Source organism: Ostrinia furnacalis, unplaced genomic scaffold (genome assembly GCF_004193835.3).
Source record: "Ostrinia furnacalis isolate ACB-3 unplaced genomic scaffold, ASM419383v2 OfSCF1227, whole genome shotgun sequence".
In the NCBI taxonomy this organism is placed as follows: Eukaryota; Metazoa; Arthropoda; class Insecta; order Lepidoptera; family Crambidae; genus Ostrinia; species Ostrinia furnacalis.
Genome location: NW_021131466.1, coordinates 2,608 through 15,034, shown reverse-complemented (window position 1 = coordinate 15,034; position 12,427 = coordinate 2,608). Strand labels below are relative to the sequence as shown.

General features: G+C 38.7%; 2 protein-coding genes across 3 annotated transcripts; one reads left to right on the top strand and one right to left on the bottom strand.

Annotated features, from left to right (window-relative positions):
* Window positions 1-279: 279 nt before the first annotated feature.
* LOC114351955 (retinol dehydrogenase 13-like) lies at window positions 280-1,381 on the bottom strand. Its single transcript, XM_028303318.1, has one exon. The coding sequence runs from the start codon at window positions 1,348-1,350 to the stop codon at window positions 364-366; it is 987 nt and encodes a 328-aa protein (XP_028159119.1). The 5' UTR covers window positions 1,351-1,381; the 3' UTR covers window positions 280-363.
* A 1,543-nt stretch (window positions 1,382-2,924) lies between these two features.
* LOC114351954 (trypsin) lies at window positions 2,925-11,962 on the top strand. 2 transcript variants are annotated; one of them, XM_028303317.1, is made up of 9 exons: window positions 2,925-3,030; window positions 5,714-5,735; window positions 7,962-8,109; window positions 8,219-8,374; window positions 8,544-8,560; window positions 10,363-10,458; window positions 10,917-11,002; window positions 11,204-11,276; window positions 11,641-11,962. In XM_028303317.1, exons 1-9 carry the CDS (start codon window positions 2,983-2,985, stop codon window positions 11,889-11,891), a joined length of 897 nt encoding a protein of 298 aa, XP_028159118.1. In that variant the 5' UTR covers window positions 2,925-2,982; the 3' UTR covers window positions 11,892-11,962. The 2 variants fall into 2 exon arrangements, with proteins under 2 accessions (XP_028159118.1, XP_028159117.1); XM_028303316.1 differs by lacking the exon at window positions 8,544-8,560 and having other exon boundaries at window positions 8,219-8,391.
* Window positions 11,963-12,427: the final 465 nt, after the last annotated feature.

Below are 12,427 nucleotides of genomic sequence, written 5' to 3'. Positions count from 1 at the left end.
TTATAATATTAGTAGGTATAGATAGATTTTCACATTTATCACTTTGACCGTAACATATACAGGGTGTCCCGTAATGTAACGTCAAGCCGGAACTGGGTGTTGAGGCAAGTTGTGCTGGTTATCAGAAAAATATAAAAAAAAATCTATGTGGCATATTTTAAAAATAATAGGCATTTAAAAAAAATCAAAAAATTCTACTCCAGGTGACGGTCTTTTTGCTCGTGTTGCCACAAATCTTCACTTATTCCAAATTTTTTTTTGTTATGTAACCCTGANTAGCTTTATTTAGTCTGTAAGTAATTAATTTTGATTTGTTTATAGGCAGCACAATATTCAGTTTAAAGAAAACCTGGTAACATTACGTTATTCCGTACCAATCTTCTCGAATCTTTTAGTTCTGTCTTCGATCAAGGACAAAGTGTCAGTCCAGACCTGTTCAGCCAGTTCATCAGTGACTGTATGGTGCGGAGTGGTAACTTCGCAATCATCGAAGTACAGGCCCGACACGCTCGCCAGAGAGGGCGCGCAGGCCAGGTGCACCGACGTCTGCGCGCATTCCACCACCGTCTTACATATGCGGTCCATGATGAAATACAGTATCTTCTTAGGACAATCCGGGATTTTCGCAAATATGTCTGACTTTCCCATTCCTGGATGCAGAGAATTTACTGTGACGCCTTCCGGAAGGCGCTTCGCCATAGCCTTAGCGGATAACAAATTGCACAGTTTGCTATTGGCATATCTTGTCCAGAAGTTAAGACGTCGTTTTCCAAGCAGTAAGTCGTCACGTTGGAACTTATGGGTTGCATGGGCCATCGAAGTTACAATTATGATGCGGCTAGGTTTGGAAGCAACTATCTTGGGCATCAGCAGGTTAGTGAGATAAATGTGAGCGACGTGGTTGACCTGCATCACGTTTTCGATTCCGTCTTCGCTGTGGCGTTGCTCGGCCTCGGTGAAGCCGGCGTTGTTGATCAGAACGTCTAAGCGGTCGAATGATTTGTCAAAATCTTCGGCAAATTTCTTCACGCTGGCTAGCCTTCCAAGATCTAAATGTTTGTAGAAGATGTTGGGGTTTCCCGTGACTTCGGTGATCTTTTCCGCGGCAGCCTTTGACTTGGCGTCGTTGCGGCTGGCGATCACGACGGTGGCTCCACGCTTGGCCAGTATTTTCGCAGTTTCGAACCCTATGCCCGTGTTACCACCAGTAATTACAACGATTTTACCTTCTAGATTCACTTTGCACGAACACATTTTTTTTGTTACTTCTATCCATATTTTAATTCCAACTAGCCCTAATAAAATAAGACCGGTTAACATTAACAATATAAATCCCACGTACACGATCATTGTGTGAGTCTGGTTAGATTACAATGGCACGGTTTTGCAATGGTTCAATAGGTTAAATCACATTACAAGTTGGTACCTAATATACTTTACGTTTTTATGACGTGATATCTAAGAAGGTACCTGTTGAAAATGTAACAAGAATATAAATATTTTTCAGGAATATTAAACATTACCTACTCTTTTTTTTTCAAAAATTTTAATAAATTTTTATTTTTATTTTTTTTGTCCACAACGAGGAAGCTCAAGCTCTTGGCCTGTATCTATCTCACTGAAGGTGGAAGCGAGCTTCACTCGGAATCCTCAACCACCGAGAAACTGGCTATCTTACTTACCTCTAACTGCCGAAACACAACAATGCTGTTAACATTGTTGTTATGACGACAGACTTAGGTAAGATGGTGGTAGCTGGCCAGGCGATCTTAGAACAAGTAATGTATGTATGTACCTAATCTAATACCACAGCTAATTTAATACCTATAGTAAGGTATTGTTGAAAAACTGAAAGATCTTTTTCAGGAAAAAGAGTAGGTAAGTAATATAAGTATGTATTAAAATAAATAACGGCATAGCTACCACTTTATTATTATTAAATAAAATCAAAATAATACAATTAAATTCAGCGAAGAACAAACTTTTAACACGATAACTACTTAATATCGAAGCGCTTTAAAAAAGTTAAATACGGATCCTCAATAATAATTTCTTTTATATTTTATTTTTTATGGGATTTATAATGGACGATGATGAACAAGATATTTTTAAACAAGATAAAAAGATAAGGATGATGACTGGGTAATGAAATCGAAATTCTATTTAGTCCGTCAGACAGATAATTAGAAAATATTAGACTTATATTTTTTATTTTTTTCAGTAATCGAATAATTACAGTATTATATTGAGTTGAAATGTCGAATGACGTCACTTTTGAGTAAAAAATCTACTCAAGCGTGACGTAACGCGCCATTTCAATTCGATGTAGCACTGTTATTAATTAATTATGAAAGAAAACAAAAAATATGAGTCTAATATTTTCTAATTATCTGTCTGACGGACAAATAAATGAAATTTTGTCATCTAGCCTATTTATAAATCAAAAGCAAGGGCGACAGCGAAAGACCAGCTTCTTGATATGCCCTTACTACAAGCATATGTCAAGATAAATGCTGAGCGGGCTATTGGCATGCAGTGGCTTAGTACCTAATTGTTTTTGTTCTTGTTGTATTGTTGTTTAAATGTACTGTGTCGCTACTAGGTGGACCGACGATCTGGTAAAGGCTACGGGAGGAACCTGGATGCGGGCGGCGCAGGACCGTTAATTATGGAAAGCCTTGGGGGGCATTTGTCCAGCAGTGGACGTCATTTGACTGAAACGAACGAACGAATTTACTGTGTCAACAAAGTTTTTATGTCTATTTTCTATAATGCTGGATTTTTATGCAAGGATGGCTTATCTGTTTAAGAAGGAAATCGGACAACTCGGATTAATACATCGAATTAGGTTGAGTATTTTTTTAATTAATCTGCCGATAACAAAGATTATGACTGACGTGGTGATAATGATAATAATATAATTACTTATGTTATAAGTTAATTAGTGAGTTTCAGTTATTAGTGTGTCGTTGACTGTTAAACATGAAGGGCTTTGCTTTGGTCTTGTTGTGCGCGGTGGCTGCGTCCCAGGTAAGGGTCTTCCCATTGGTAATATGCAAATTCATAAAACGGAAATAATTTTAACGTCATTACTGATTTGTTTTTATCGTCACAGTGATTAGGAAAATCATCTAACAAAAAGACATACTGCGTCTTTACTTTAAAAAATTGCTTCAGGAAGTACCTACTCGTACTTGACCTGTACTACCTCATTTTTCAAGAGATATCTTTACATGATGTTTAGCTCTATAAACTAGCACTATAGGAATTTATTTTAATGATAACGAGCTTGAATTTGACTTATAAAAATATGCTCGTAAAAAGTTATGTTATATGGACATAGGTATTTGGTATTTCTTTAATCATATTTTAGATTTTAGTAGGTTAACTTAATCAACCCAATGACTAGGTAAGTATATTACTATTACCCACAGCTATTACTTCCAAAGCACTGGTTCATAATTATTTTTAGATAATGTGGATGTTTGTGGTTTCTTTTTAGACGATACACATTTCAAACCATTTTTTTCTTATTCAGGAGTATCGCAATGATTTTCCCGCTTTTTGTTTCCTACGGGATGGTAATATTACGTGAGAATCGAACGCAGGACCATAGGAGCATCTCAAGTCTATTGTCCACTTCATGGGTTGCTAATTGCTATTAGTATCGCATTTCCTTAATTTTTAAGGTATTAATAGTGAACTTTCTGAATCCTGGTAAATTAAGAATTCGATTATTAAACTAGCCTAACAAATATGGTAAATACGGTAATCCATATTATCCATAAAATATTGTGCTTAATCCTTGCCCATTGCATTCAATTCGTGTAGAACTGTAGAACCTTAGGTTGCTAAAGCCTGGTTTCCACCAAGACGACAACCAATCAGATGTCATTCAGATTGAATGAAATTGATAGAATGAAATCTGATTGGTTATTCAAAACGTTTCTCCGCTCCTATCCGCTCCTCTCCGCCTTTGTGGAAAACGGGTCTAAGATTTTGTAATTTTAAACTGTTAATTGAAGTCTAAGTAAGTAATGCCACAGAATAAGTAATAGTACAGGTACAGAAGGATTACTCCGCACGACGATTTAAATAAATGCGAGTCTTGCTGCGACGCGATACAGTGGAATTCAGCTCGCACAGCACTACGTACCTACAATTTTATTCACCTACAAGTTTTGTCTCTTTCTATCGCGTGCCTCTGAACTCTTCTTACGCTGTTAGGGTTGCTGTCTAGTGAAAAAATAATTAATCTACTTATTTGTAATGAGGTACGTATGTAGGTAAGTAAAAATAACATTTCAAATATACCTAATTAGGATTAAAAAAACTTGTTCTATTACAATGTCTTCATTCAAAACATACTATTACAGAAAAAAAAAGAATCCTATACTATCCTAAGAATTTTATTATTGATTACCTACATGGCCAACATACCTTTCAGCATCTTTGGGAAGCGAAAAAAAAAGATAAATCCGGTAATTTCTTTTCGAATTTAAACACCCGAACGCCGCACAATATTTCTTTCTCTTTATGTCCATTTTTAAATAATACTTCGATCATAGAATTATAATCATACTAAAACGCACGCCAGCGTCCTGACGGGTGAGCGCGTGACACTCGACTGATATAATACCCGCCGGCGGGGCGCTTCGCTGTAGGTAATTATCGGATGTACCGCGCGGAGTGAGCCAGGCCTGGTAATGCTAAGTAGGTACATAAGTAATTAAACTTATAAAAATATGTAAATACTTTATATCTATAGGCAAAGATTTAGCTTAGTCGATTAATTTGGGTTTTCCAAACACACTATCTTTACTTGATGTCCCTTTCTTATCATAATTATAATGAGCCGTTAAACTGAAAATATTCCTAATTTATGTTATCTAATCTTAAAGCTGCCATGCATCATGTTAATCCTGCTTAATTCCAAGATAATAAAGTACATCATGACTATGAGTTTAGTTCGTAAGTATGTAGTTAACTTACTACTTTACCTAAACATTTTAGTTTTAATACCTGAACGTAGGGTACGGTTTCCAGCAAAGGTGAGAATCCAGATCGAATAACCAATCAGTGTTTCTTTAAAATATCAAATCAGAAATGAGGAGATCCGTAAATGAACTACAGTCACTGACATAGCCCGACGGATTAGCAAGCTGAAGTGGCAATGGGCAGGGCATATAGTACGCAGAACTGACGGCCGATAGGGCAGCAAGGTTTTGGAGTGGAGGCCACATACCGGAAAACATAGCATGGGACAAAGACCTGATAAAGGTAGCAGGAAGGCGCTGGATGCAGGCCGCTACCAACCGTGCGATGTGGAAGTCATTGGGGAAGGCCTATGTTCAGCAGTGGACGTCCTGTCGCTGAAATGATGATGATGAACCGATCAGATTTAGTTATTTCCACATCACCACTCCGCTCAGCTTTGGTTCGTAGATCCGAGTGGTCATTGAAACATCTCTCCACTTCTCCGCTTTAGTGGAAACCGGGGCCTTACCCAACTGTAGGTGCTAAAGTGCAAATCTTACACGCGTCTCGTAAAGTTATGTATTATTATAATAAATTATGTCAAGAGATTTTAAAAAATATTATCGAATATTGTTAAAAAAATGTTAATTCTGATAGGCGGAACTAAGAGTAATAACATAATGTTACATGTCAAGATGATTTTACGCAAATTTTAACATATTTTTCTTATTTGCAGGCTCGCAGCACTGGCGTTGAAAGTAAGTATTAGGTATATGGCTAAGCAAATACTTAGGTACCTGCTTTTTTAATTATTTAAAGAAAACCTTCATCCGAGATGTAGATATTGGGCCCGTGTAAAAGTAAATAAATACTCTATCTTGTTTTTGTTGTTTTTTGTTTTACCTAAATAAAAAATATATTTAAGCTAAGTACCTAACTTGTGTTCTTCACCACAATAGTCGAGCGGCGGGGATCGAACCCGCGTTCCTCGGATCACGAGTCGGCCAGTTCTTTACTCCCTCACCGTTCGGCTCTCAGATCATAGAAGGGAATAGATGTGAAACGGGGGCGTGGCGCGTGTCTCCGCGATATGCCCAGAAACGAACATCGGCCGCGACGCCAGGTTAGTCGCGATTCAGTCGTACTGAGGAAATGTTCTCCGATATTGTTGGATAATGCGTCGTAACGTGCAATAACATAAGTGAAACGAAGAACTACAGGAACAATGAAGTCATTTACCACATGTAAGTATTGCAAATCCATTGGTATTTTGCTTATAAATAAAAAAAACTAAACATTTTTACGAACGAATTCAGTGCCGTGACATTTACTGCGATATCGAAATTAGTGGTGATAAAAATTCAAACACGTTGTACATTGACGATTTAGTTAGCAACCACTTTATGTCATGCGTAACTACTGCGCAATGTATTTTATTTCTTCCGATATCCACTGACGCGTGAAAATACACAGTACGGCCGCATGTGCCGGTCGTAACATAGTGCAGGGCTCGTGTTCTAATACGGTTTCCTATTATCGATAAATAGAAGTAAATTATTATTTTCTATTTTCTAATTTTGAATGAAAAAATCATGAGTTGCTTGCGATTTTTAAGTTTTTACAAAAACAATAACAATAGTAGAAGGGATTAGTAACTGTCAACTATGTAATTACTATAAGAGCTAGTTGAAAGCCTAATATAGGCATTATTTTTGATAAACATAGGCGGTACGAATTTCGCCATAATTAAAAAGTTAATGCGCGATAGTAGTTAATAATAATTACAGTGATCCTGTTATTATTATTAAAGTAAATAATAATATATTACCAATATTGTAAATACTGGTAAAAATCGCAAGTACCTACTTAACCCATGACTTTTCATACAAACTTTGTCAGTCTATAACTTCTATACTCCATCGATAACGACATTGAGCTTTGGTTGGGGTAAATTAATGTAAGGTAACTTCATTTAGTCCCAATAATTGATTCTGAGTTTTTCTTCCATACAAAATGGAACTGACTCCTTTATGCAAAAATCGTTAAAGAACATAAACATAACGTAAAATAATAAAAAGGTTTTCATACAAGCATTTTTTAAACCAATTTCGAGCCTTGCCCCCAGGATTTAAAGTATCGATATCTTATCGACTCCATTTTATCTTTCTTCTCTCTAATTGCTTTTTTCAAAGTGTGCGTCACGTCACGCGGCCATTGATTGGCCATAAGGCACGCCTTCTGGCCAATCACAGCACTTTTAAGCCGGTTGCACATGTTGTCGTAGACTCTCAGTCGCTTTGTTTTTACACAGTTGAATGTGTGTGTGGGAGCTGTGGGGGGGGAAATGTGGGGACACTGGTTCTCGTTGTAGTTACGCGCGACTTCATATCTATTCTCTTTCTATGATCTGAGGTTCGGCTATTGTCGCCTACCTAAACCTTGATGGGTAGCATCACCTTTAAAGAGGCTCAAACGTATTAACACGATACCTAAAGTACTCTTAAAACAAGACAAGACAATCAGTTAGTTTGCGTTCCAGATCTTTAGGCCGAATAGGCCTAACCCAAAAAGTATTCGAATTCTAGAAATCACTAGCGTCCGCCCGCGACTTCGTATGCGTGGATCCCGTTTTACCCCCTTAGGGGCCTTTCTTAGTGCACCTCTACGATACCTAAGCTACGTCTACGCCCCTTCCAAATTTCAAGTGCCTACGTTTAGCCGTTTAGGCTGTGCGTTTATATGTCAGTCAGTCAGTCAATTTTTCCTTTTATATATTTAGAATTTTCCAGTGTGCTTTCCATGAGTTTACGTTAGGTGTACTCGCTAGCGAGTGCATCATAAAAATCTATGAAGATTTTAGTTTTTTAAAATAGCCTTAAAAATTACGTAATTTTTTTACGCATTCGCTAGCGAGCACACCTAACGTAAACTCATGGTAAGCCCACAGAAACTTCCACGATACTGACATATCTGCCTGCTTCCAGTCGGGCGTGAAGCCGCGTCCTTGGGCGAGAACCCTTGGCTGGTGCATTTGCGCCTGGCTGTGACCAACAGCGGCGGCCTCCTGAACTCCTGCATCGGCTCGCTCGTCGACCCTCGCTGGGTGCTCACCTCTGCCAGCTGCGTCAACAGGTATTGCTCAGTTAGAGAAATAATGGCGGGCTTGAAAATTTTCAACTACCCTCTCAGTTCTCTACTTTAGTTGCTCTAAAAATTACGTTTAGACCACCTTCATTTCCAGTGTCAACTTCGTGTGGATCCGCTACGGCGCCGTCGACGTGTTCACGCCGGAGTTGGTGACGGAGGGCGGCGCCGCAGCCGGACACCTCGTGCAACGCCACCCTCAGTACGACCCTGTGACCGGCGCCAACGACATCGCTCTGATCAGGGTCAACAGATACGTGCTCAACCCTCGTAAGTTCTACTACAGTCATCATTAACTTCTCTTATTGCTAAGACCTTAGTAAGTAGTTATAGCGCCACAGCAACGTCGCATCCGTGCACCGCCACCCTCAGTACGACCCTGTGACCGGCGCCAACGACATCGCTCTGATCAGGGTCAACAGATACGTGCTCAACCCTCGTAAGTTCTACTACAGTCATCATTAACTTCTCTTATTGCTAAGACCTTAGTAAGTAGTTATAGCGCCACAGCAACGTCGCATCCGTGCACCGCCACCCTCAGTACGACCCTGTTACCGGCGCCAACGACATCGCTCTGATCAGGATCAACAGATACCTACGTGCTCAACCCTCGTAACTACTACTTCAGTCATCCTCATCTTTTCTTATTGCTAAGACCTTAGTAAGTGTAGCGCCACAGCAACACTGCATCCGTACACGACCACCCTCAGTACGACCCTGTGACCGGCGCCAACGACATCGTTCTGATCAGGATCAACAGATACGTGCCCAACCCTCGTAAGTACTACTACAGTCATCATTAACTTCTCTTATTGCTAAGACCTTAGTAATTTAGTACATTCTCTACAGGCAGATACGCATCTTCGTACAGCTTCGTTGAAATGGCGGATCACGACGATGAAATTACCTCAAAAGCCAGACATAATTAATGAAAATGTCACGAGTTTTGCAAATATGGACGCACTATTGGCAAACTATGGCCTTCCCGGCACAATTAAAACTTTTAGAGGCCTCCGGTCTATTAATTAAAAACTTTCTGCAGTTGACGCTTTTACGCTGGCGGATTTAAAACTAAAAGCGATTTATTGAATCCATTCCGAGTTGTAAACTAAAGCTGAATGATACGTCTAACTATTTACTTACCTAGGTAATAAAGGCTTCTACATATTTGTGTATTTATGTAATAACTACAAATACAAATATTTTATTATGACACACATGTTACATTGTCATTACAAATTAGCCTTATCCATTTAAGTTTTAAAAAACTTGTCCTAGGATAAGGCTGCTCTTCACAATGTTTAAAATTTCTAACATGAGTAGGTAACTAATAATTTTACGTTTAACAATTTCACGAAACTCAGCAATATGTTATGAACAAAATCCTAATAACTAGCTTGCCGCCCGCGGCTTCGACCGCGTGTAATTTTGTTTTTCACAGAAAAACTTTATCGCGCGCGTCCCTGTTTCAAAAACCGGGATAAGAACTATCCTATGTCCTTTCCCGGGACTCAAACTATCTCTATGCTAAATTTCATCAAAATCGGTTCATTGGTTTAGGCGTGAAAGCAAGACAGACAGCCAGAGTTACTTTCGCATTTATAATATTAGTATGGATAGTATATACATATATTAGTATCTAATAGATAGTATAGATTATGTACCTACGTAAATTGCAACAATTCGTAGTTTCTTATCAAAGAAAAATACGTAAATATCCTGCCGATCTGGGTTTAACCAGCCTCTTTAGACAATCGGTATCTATCGATAGCAAATTATGATTATTTCGTGACAGTTCACAATCAGTTGAACCTTACAGATTTCTAATAGCAAGTTTAAAGAAATGCGCTAAGCGACCTACACAGCATTTATTTTGCTCATTTATTTTAACCTACTTAATATTCATAGCCAATTGCTTAAGCTCTTAGAAGTGCTCCTTTATCGTACTTTAGTTACTATGTACTTCGTTCATCCAAAAGATGGACAGATGACCTTATAGAGGCAGGAAGCTGCTTGATGCAGTTTCTACTAACCGAAATCTTTGGAAGCTTTAATAAACTCTTTATTCTTGGAACTTCTGTAACGTTGCTAAGTGAATAAATGAATATGAATTCAGTTCAGCAGTACCTATAAATGTATGTGTACGGGGATACCCCCGGAATGCTGATCTTCAAGCAGTTATTGCTAATCAAGCAGTTGAAGTTAATACATATAAGTTTCTTACGTTTTTTTACTTTCCAGCCAGCGCAAACATCGCCGTTGTGGAGTTGGCTGCCGCTGATGCTGAAGTGCCCTCATCCGGCAAGGTCTGCACATACGGAGCTGATGCTGATGGCGGTATGTATTCTAATTTTAAATTCAATCAAATATTTTACAAAATAATGTAACCTACTCATATGAGTAATAAACTTACTAAGGCTGGGTTGCACCATCTTACTTTAACTTTGACAAACGTCAAAAATCTGTCAAGCTTCATACAAAATACACCGGTTATCGTCAAAGTTACAGTCAAAGTTAGGTGGTCCGACTCAGCCTAAATCTGTCATAGATAGATTTTTGGTATTTAATCAAAACATGCGTTTCTTCTTGCTGATACATCAAATACCAGGTAAATTCAAAATTTCTGCTGACGTAACTGCTCCGTGTTGTATTTGATAGTCTTGGGTGAATTGGGGGTTTTTAGGAACACTTGTCAAAGCTCCCATCACCAACCAATCGCCAACTGAATTTGTAATGTGTAGATGTCATGGTTCTTTCTTTTCTGGTTTTTGATTACCTTTATTCGCTTGTGACAGCCGCTGGTGAATTCTTGAGCTGCGTTGACGCTGACGTGAGCACCGACGATGACGGTGTCATCTCTGCCGATGCCGAGAGCACCATCGTGAGTATCATCTACCACTCTTAGACCGAGTTGCACCATCTTACTTTAACTTTGAAAACGTCAAAAATCTGTCAAAATCCATACAATAAACACCGGTTATTGTTATTGTTATTAAAATATGGTGGTGGAACTGAGCCTTAGCCATAACACCCTGGGCGTGGTGTGTGTAAGTGACTAACTAACGTAAAAATATGTTTCCAGTTCGATCTTGGATCACCCCTGGTGAAAGACGGAGTGCAGTACGGTATCCTGACCAGGGCTGGTGACAGCAGCAGTGAGTACATTCTACTACACTTTCTTGAATTCTGATTTTCCAAATAAGTGTCAATTTTTGTTCTTATAGCAAATGATCGAATTTTCTTTTTAACCATAGGAATGTAAAGAAAATGACACTATAAACTATACTCAATAATTTATTCATCATCATCATCATCATCTCAGCCATAGGACGTCCACTGCTGAACATAGATCTCCCCCAATGATTTTCATGTTGCCCGGTTGGCAATTTATTATTGCATCCATAATTTTACAAAAGGTGGTATGGTAAGTTAGATATTATGGACCCTTTGGGGCACTGCATTATAGACAGTGCTAGTATTTTTCACTGGTAACGGATTTTTATTTGTATCTGTTTGTAGGCTTCATCAACCCCGCCGCCTACCGCGACTGGATCGAGCAGACCGCTGAAATCCAGCTCCCTGGCGGTGACAACAATGGTGATGACAGCGACGGCAACGGTGATGACAGCGACGACAACGGTGATGACAGCGACGACAACGGCGATGACAGCGACGACAACGGTGATGACAGCGATGACAACGGTGATGACAGCAATGACAGCGACGACAGCGAAGACAGCGAGGGTCTTAAAATCAACTTCGTCAACTAAAGTCATCACCGATGGACACTTGATGTCTCTTACTACTAAATAAAACAATAAAGAAATGAAATGGTTTAATTTATGCTGATTTAATTGTTCATTGCATTTTAAAATGTATAATTCGGATTAAAATCAACAGCGCTTCGTTTAAGATAATAACTGCTTAAAATGCATGTTAATTTTCAGAAAATGCATTAATTAACATATTGTGAAGAGCCATTATGTTGTTCAATTAAACTAATTTAACATTACTGATTTGTGTAAATAAATGCTCCGTAAATTAGAGAATCTTGTCATTTATTTATTATTGAGTGGACTTCATTATATTCGTTGATTTCAGCACTTCTTAGGTAAGTACAGGATTTCCCCGTGACTTTGCTTGCATGTATTTGCACTGGTCTATCTGTAGTATGTGGAGGTCCTCAACCCACGACACATGATTAGGTTTACCTAAGACTTAATGTCATAATATCCTACTAATCCTGGATCTATATACTAAGTCTGGATGTTAGGATGTCTGGATGTCTGGATGTCTGGATGTCTGG

What these genes read in the sequence shown, in the direction of transcription:
- LOC114351954 (XM_028303317.1), top strand. Translation starts at nt 2,983, where the DNA reads ATGAAGGGCTTTGCTTTGGTCTTGTTGTGCGCGGTGGCTGCGTCCCAG. An exon ending in TCTGCCAGCTGCGTCAACAG is followed by an intron (nt 8,110 to 8,218) that starts GTATTGCTCAGT and finishes CTTCATTTCCAG; the next exon opens with TGTCAACTTCGTGTGGATCC. An exon ending in CAGGGCTGGTGACAGCAGCA is followed by an intron (nt 11,277 to 11,640) that starts GTGAGTACATTC and finishes ATCTGTTTGTAG; the next exon opens with GCTTCATCAACCCCGCCGCC.
- LOC114351955 (XM_028303318.1), bottom strand. Translation starts at nt 1,350, where the DNA reads ATGATCGTGTACGTGGGATTTATATTGTTAATGTTAACCGGTCTTATT.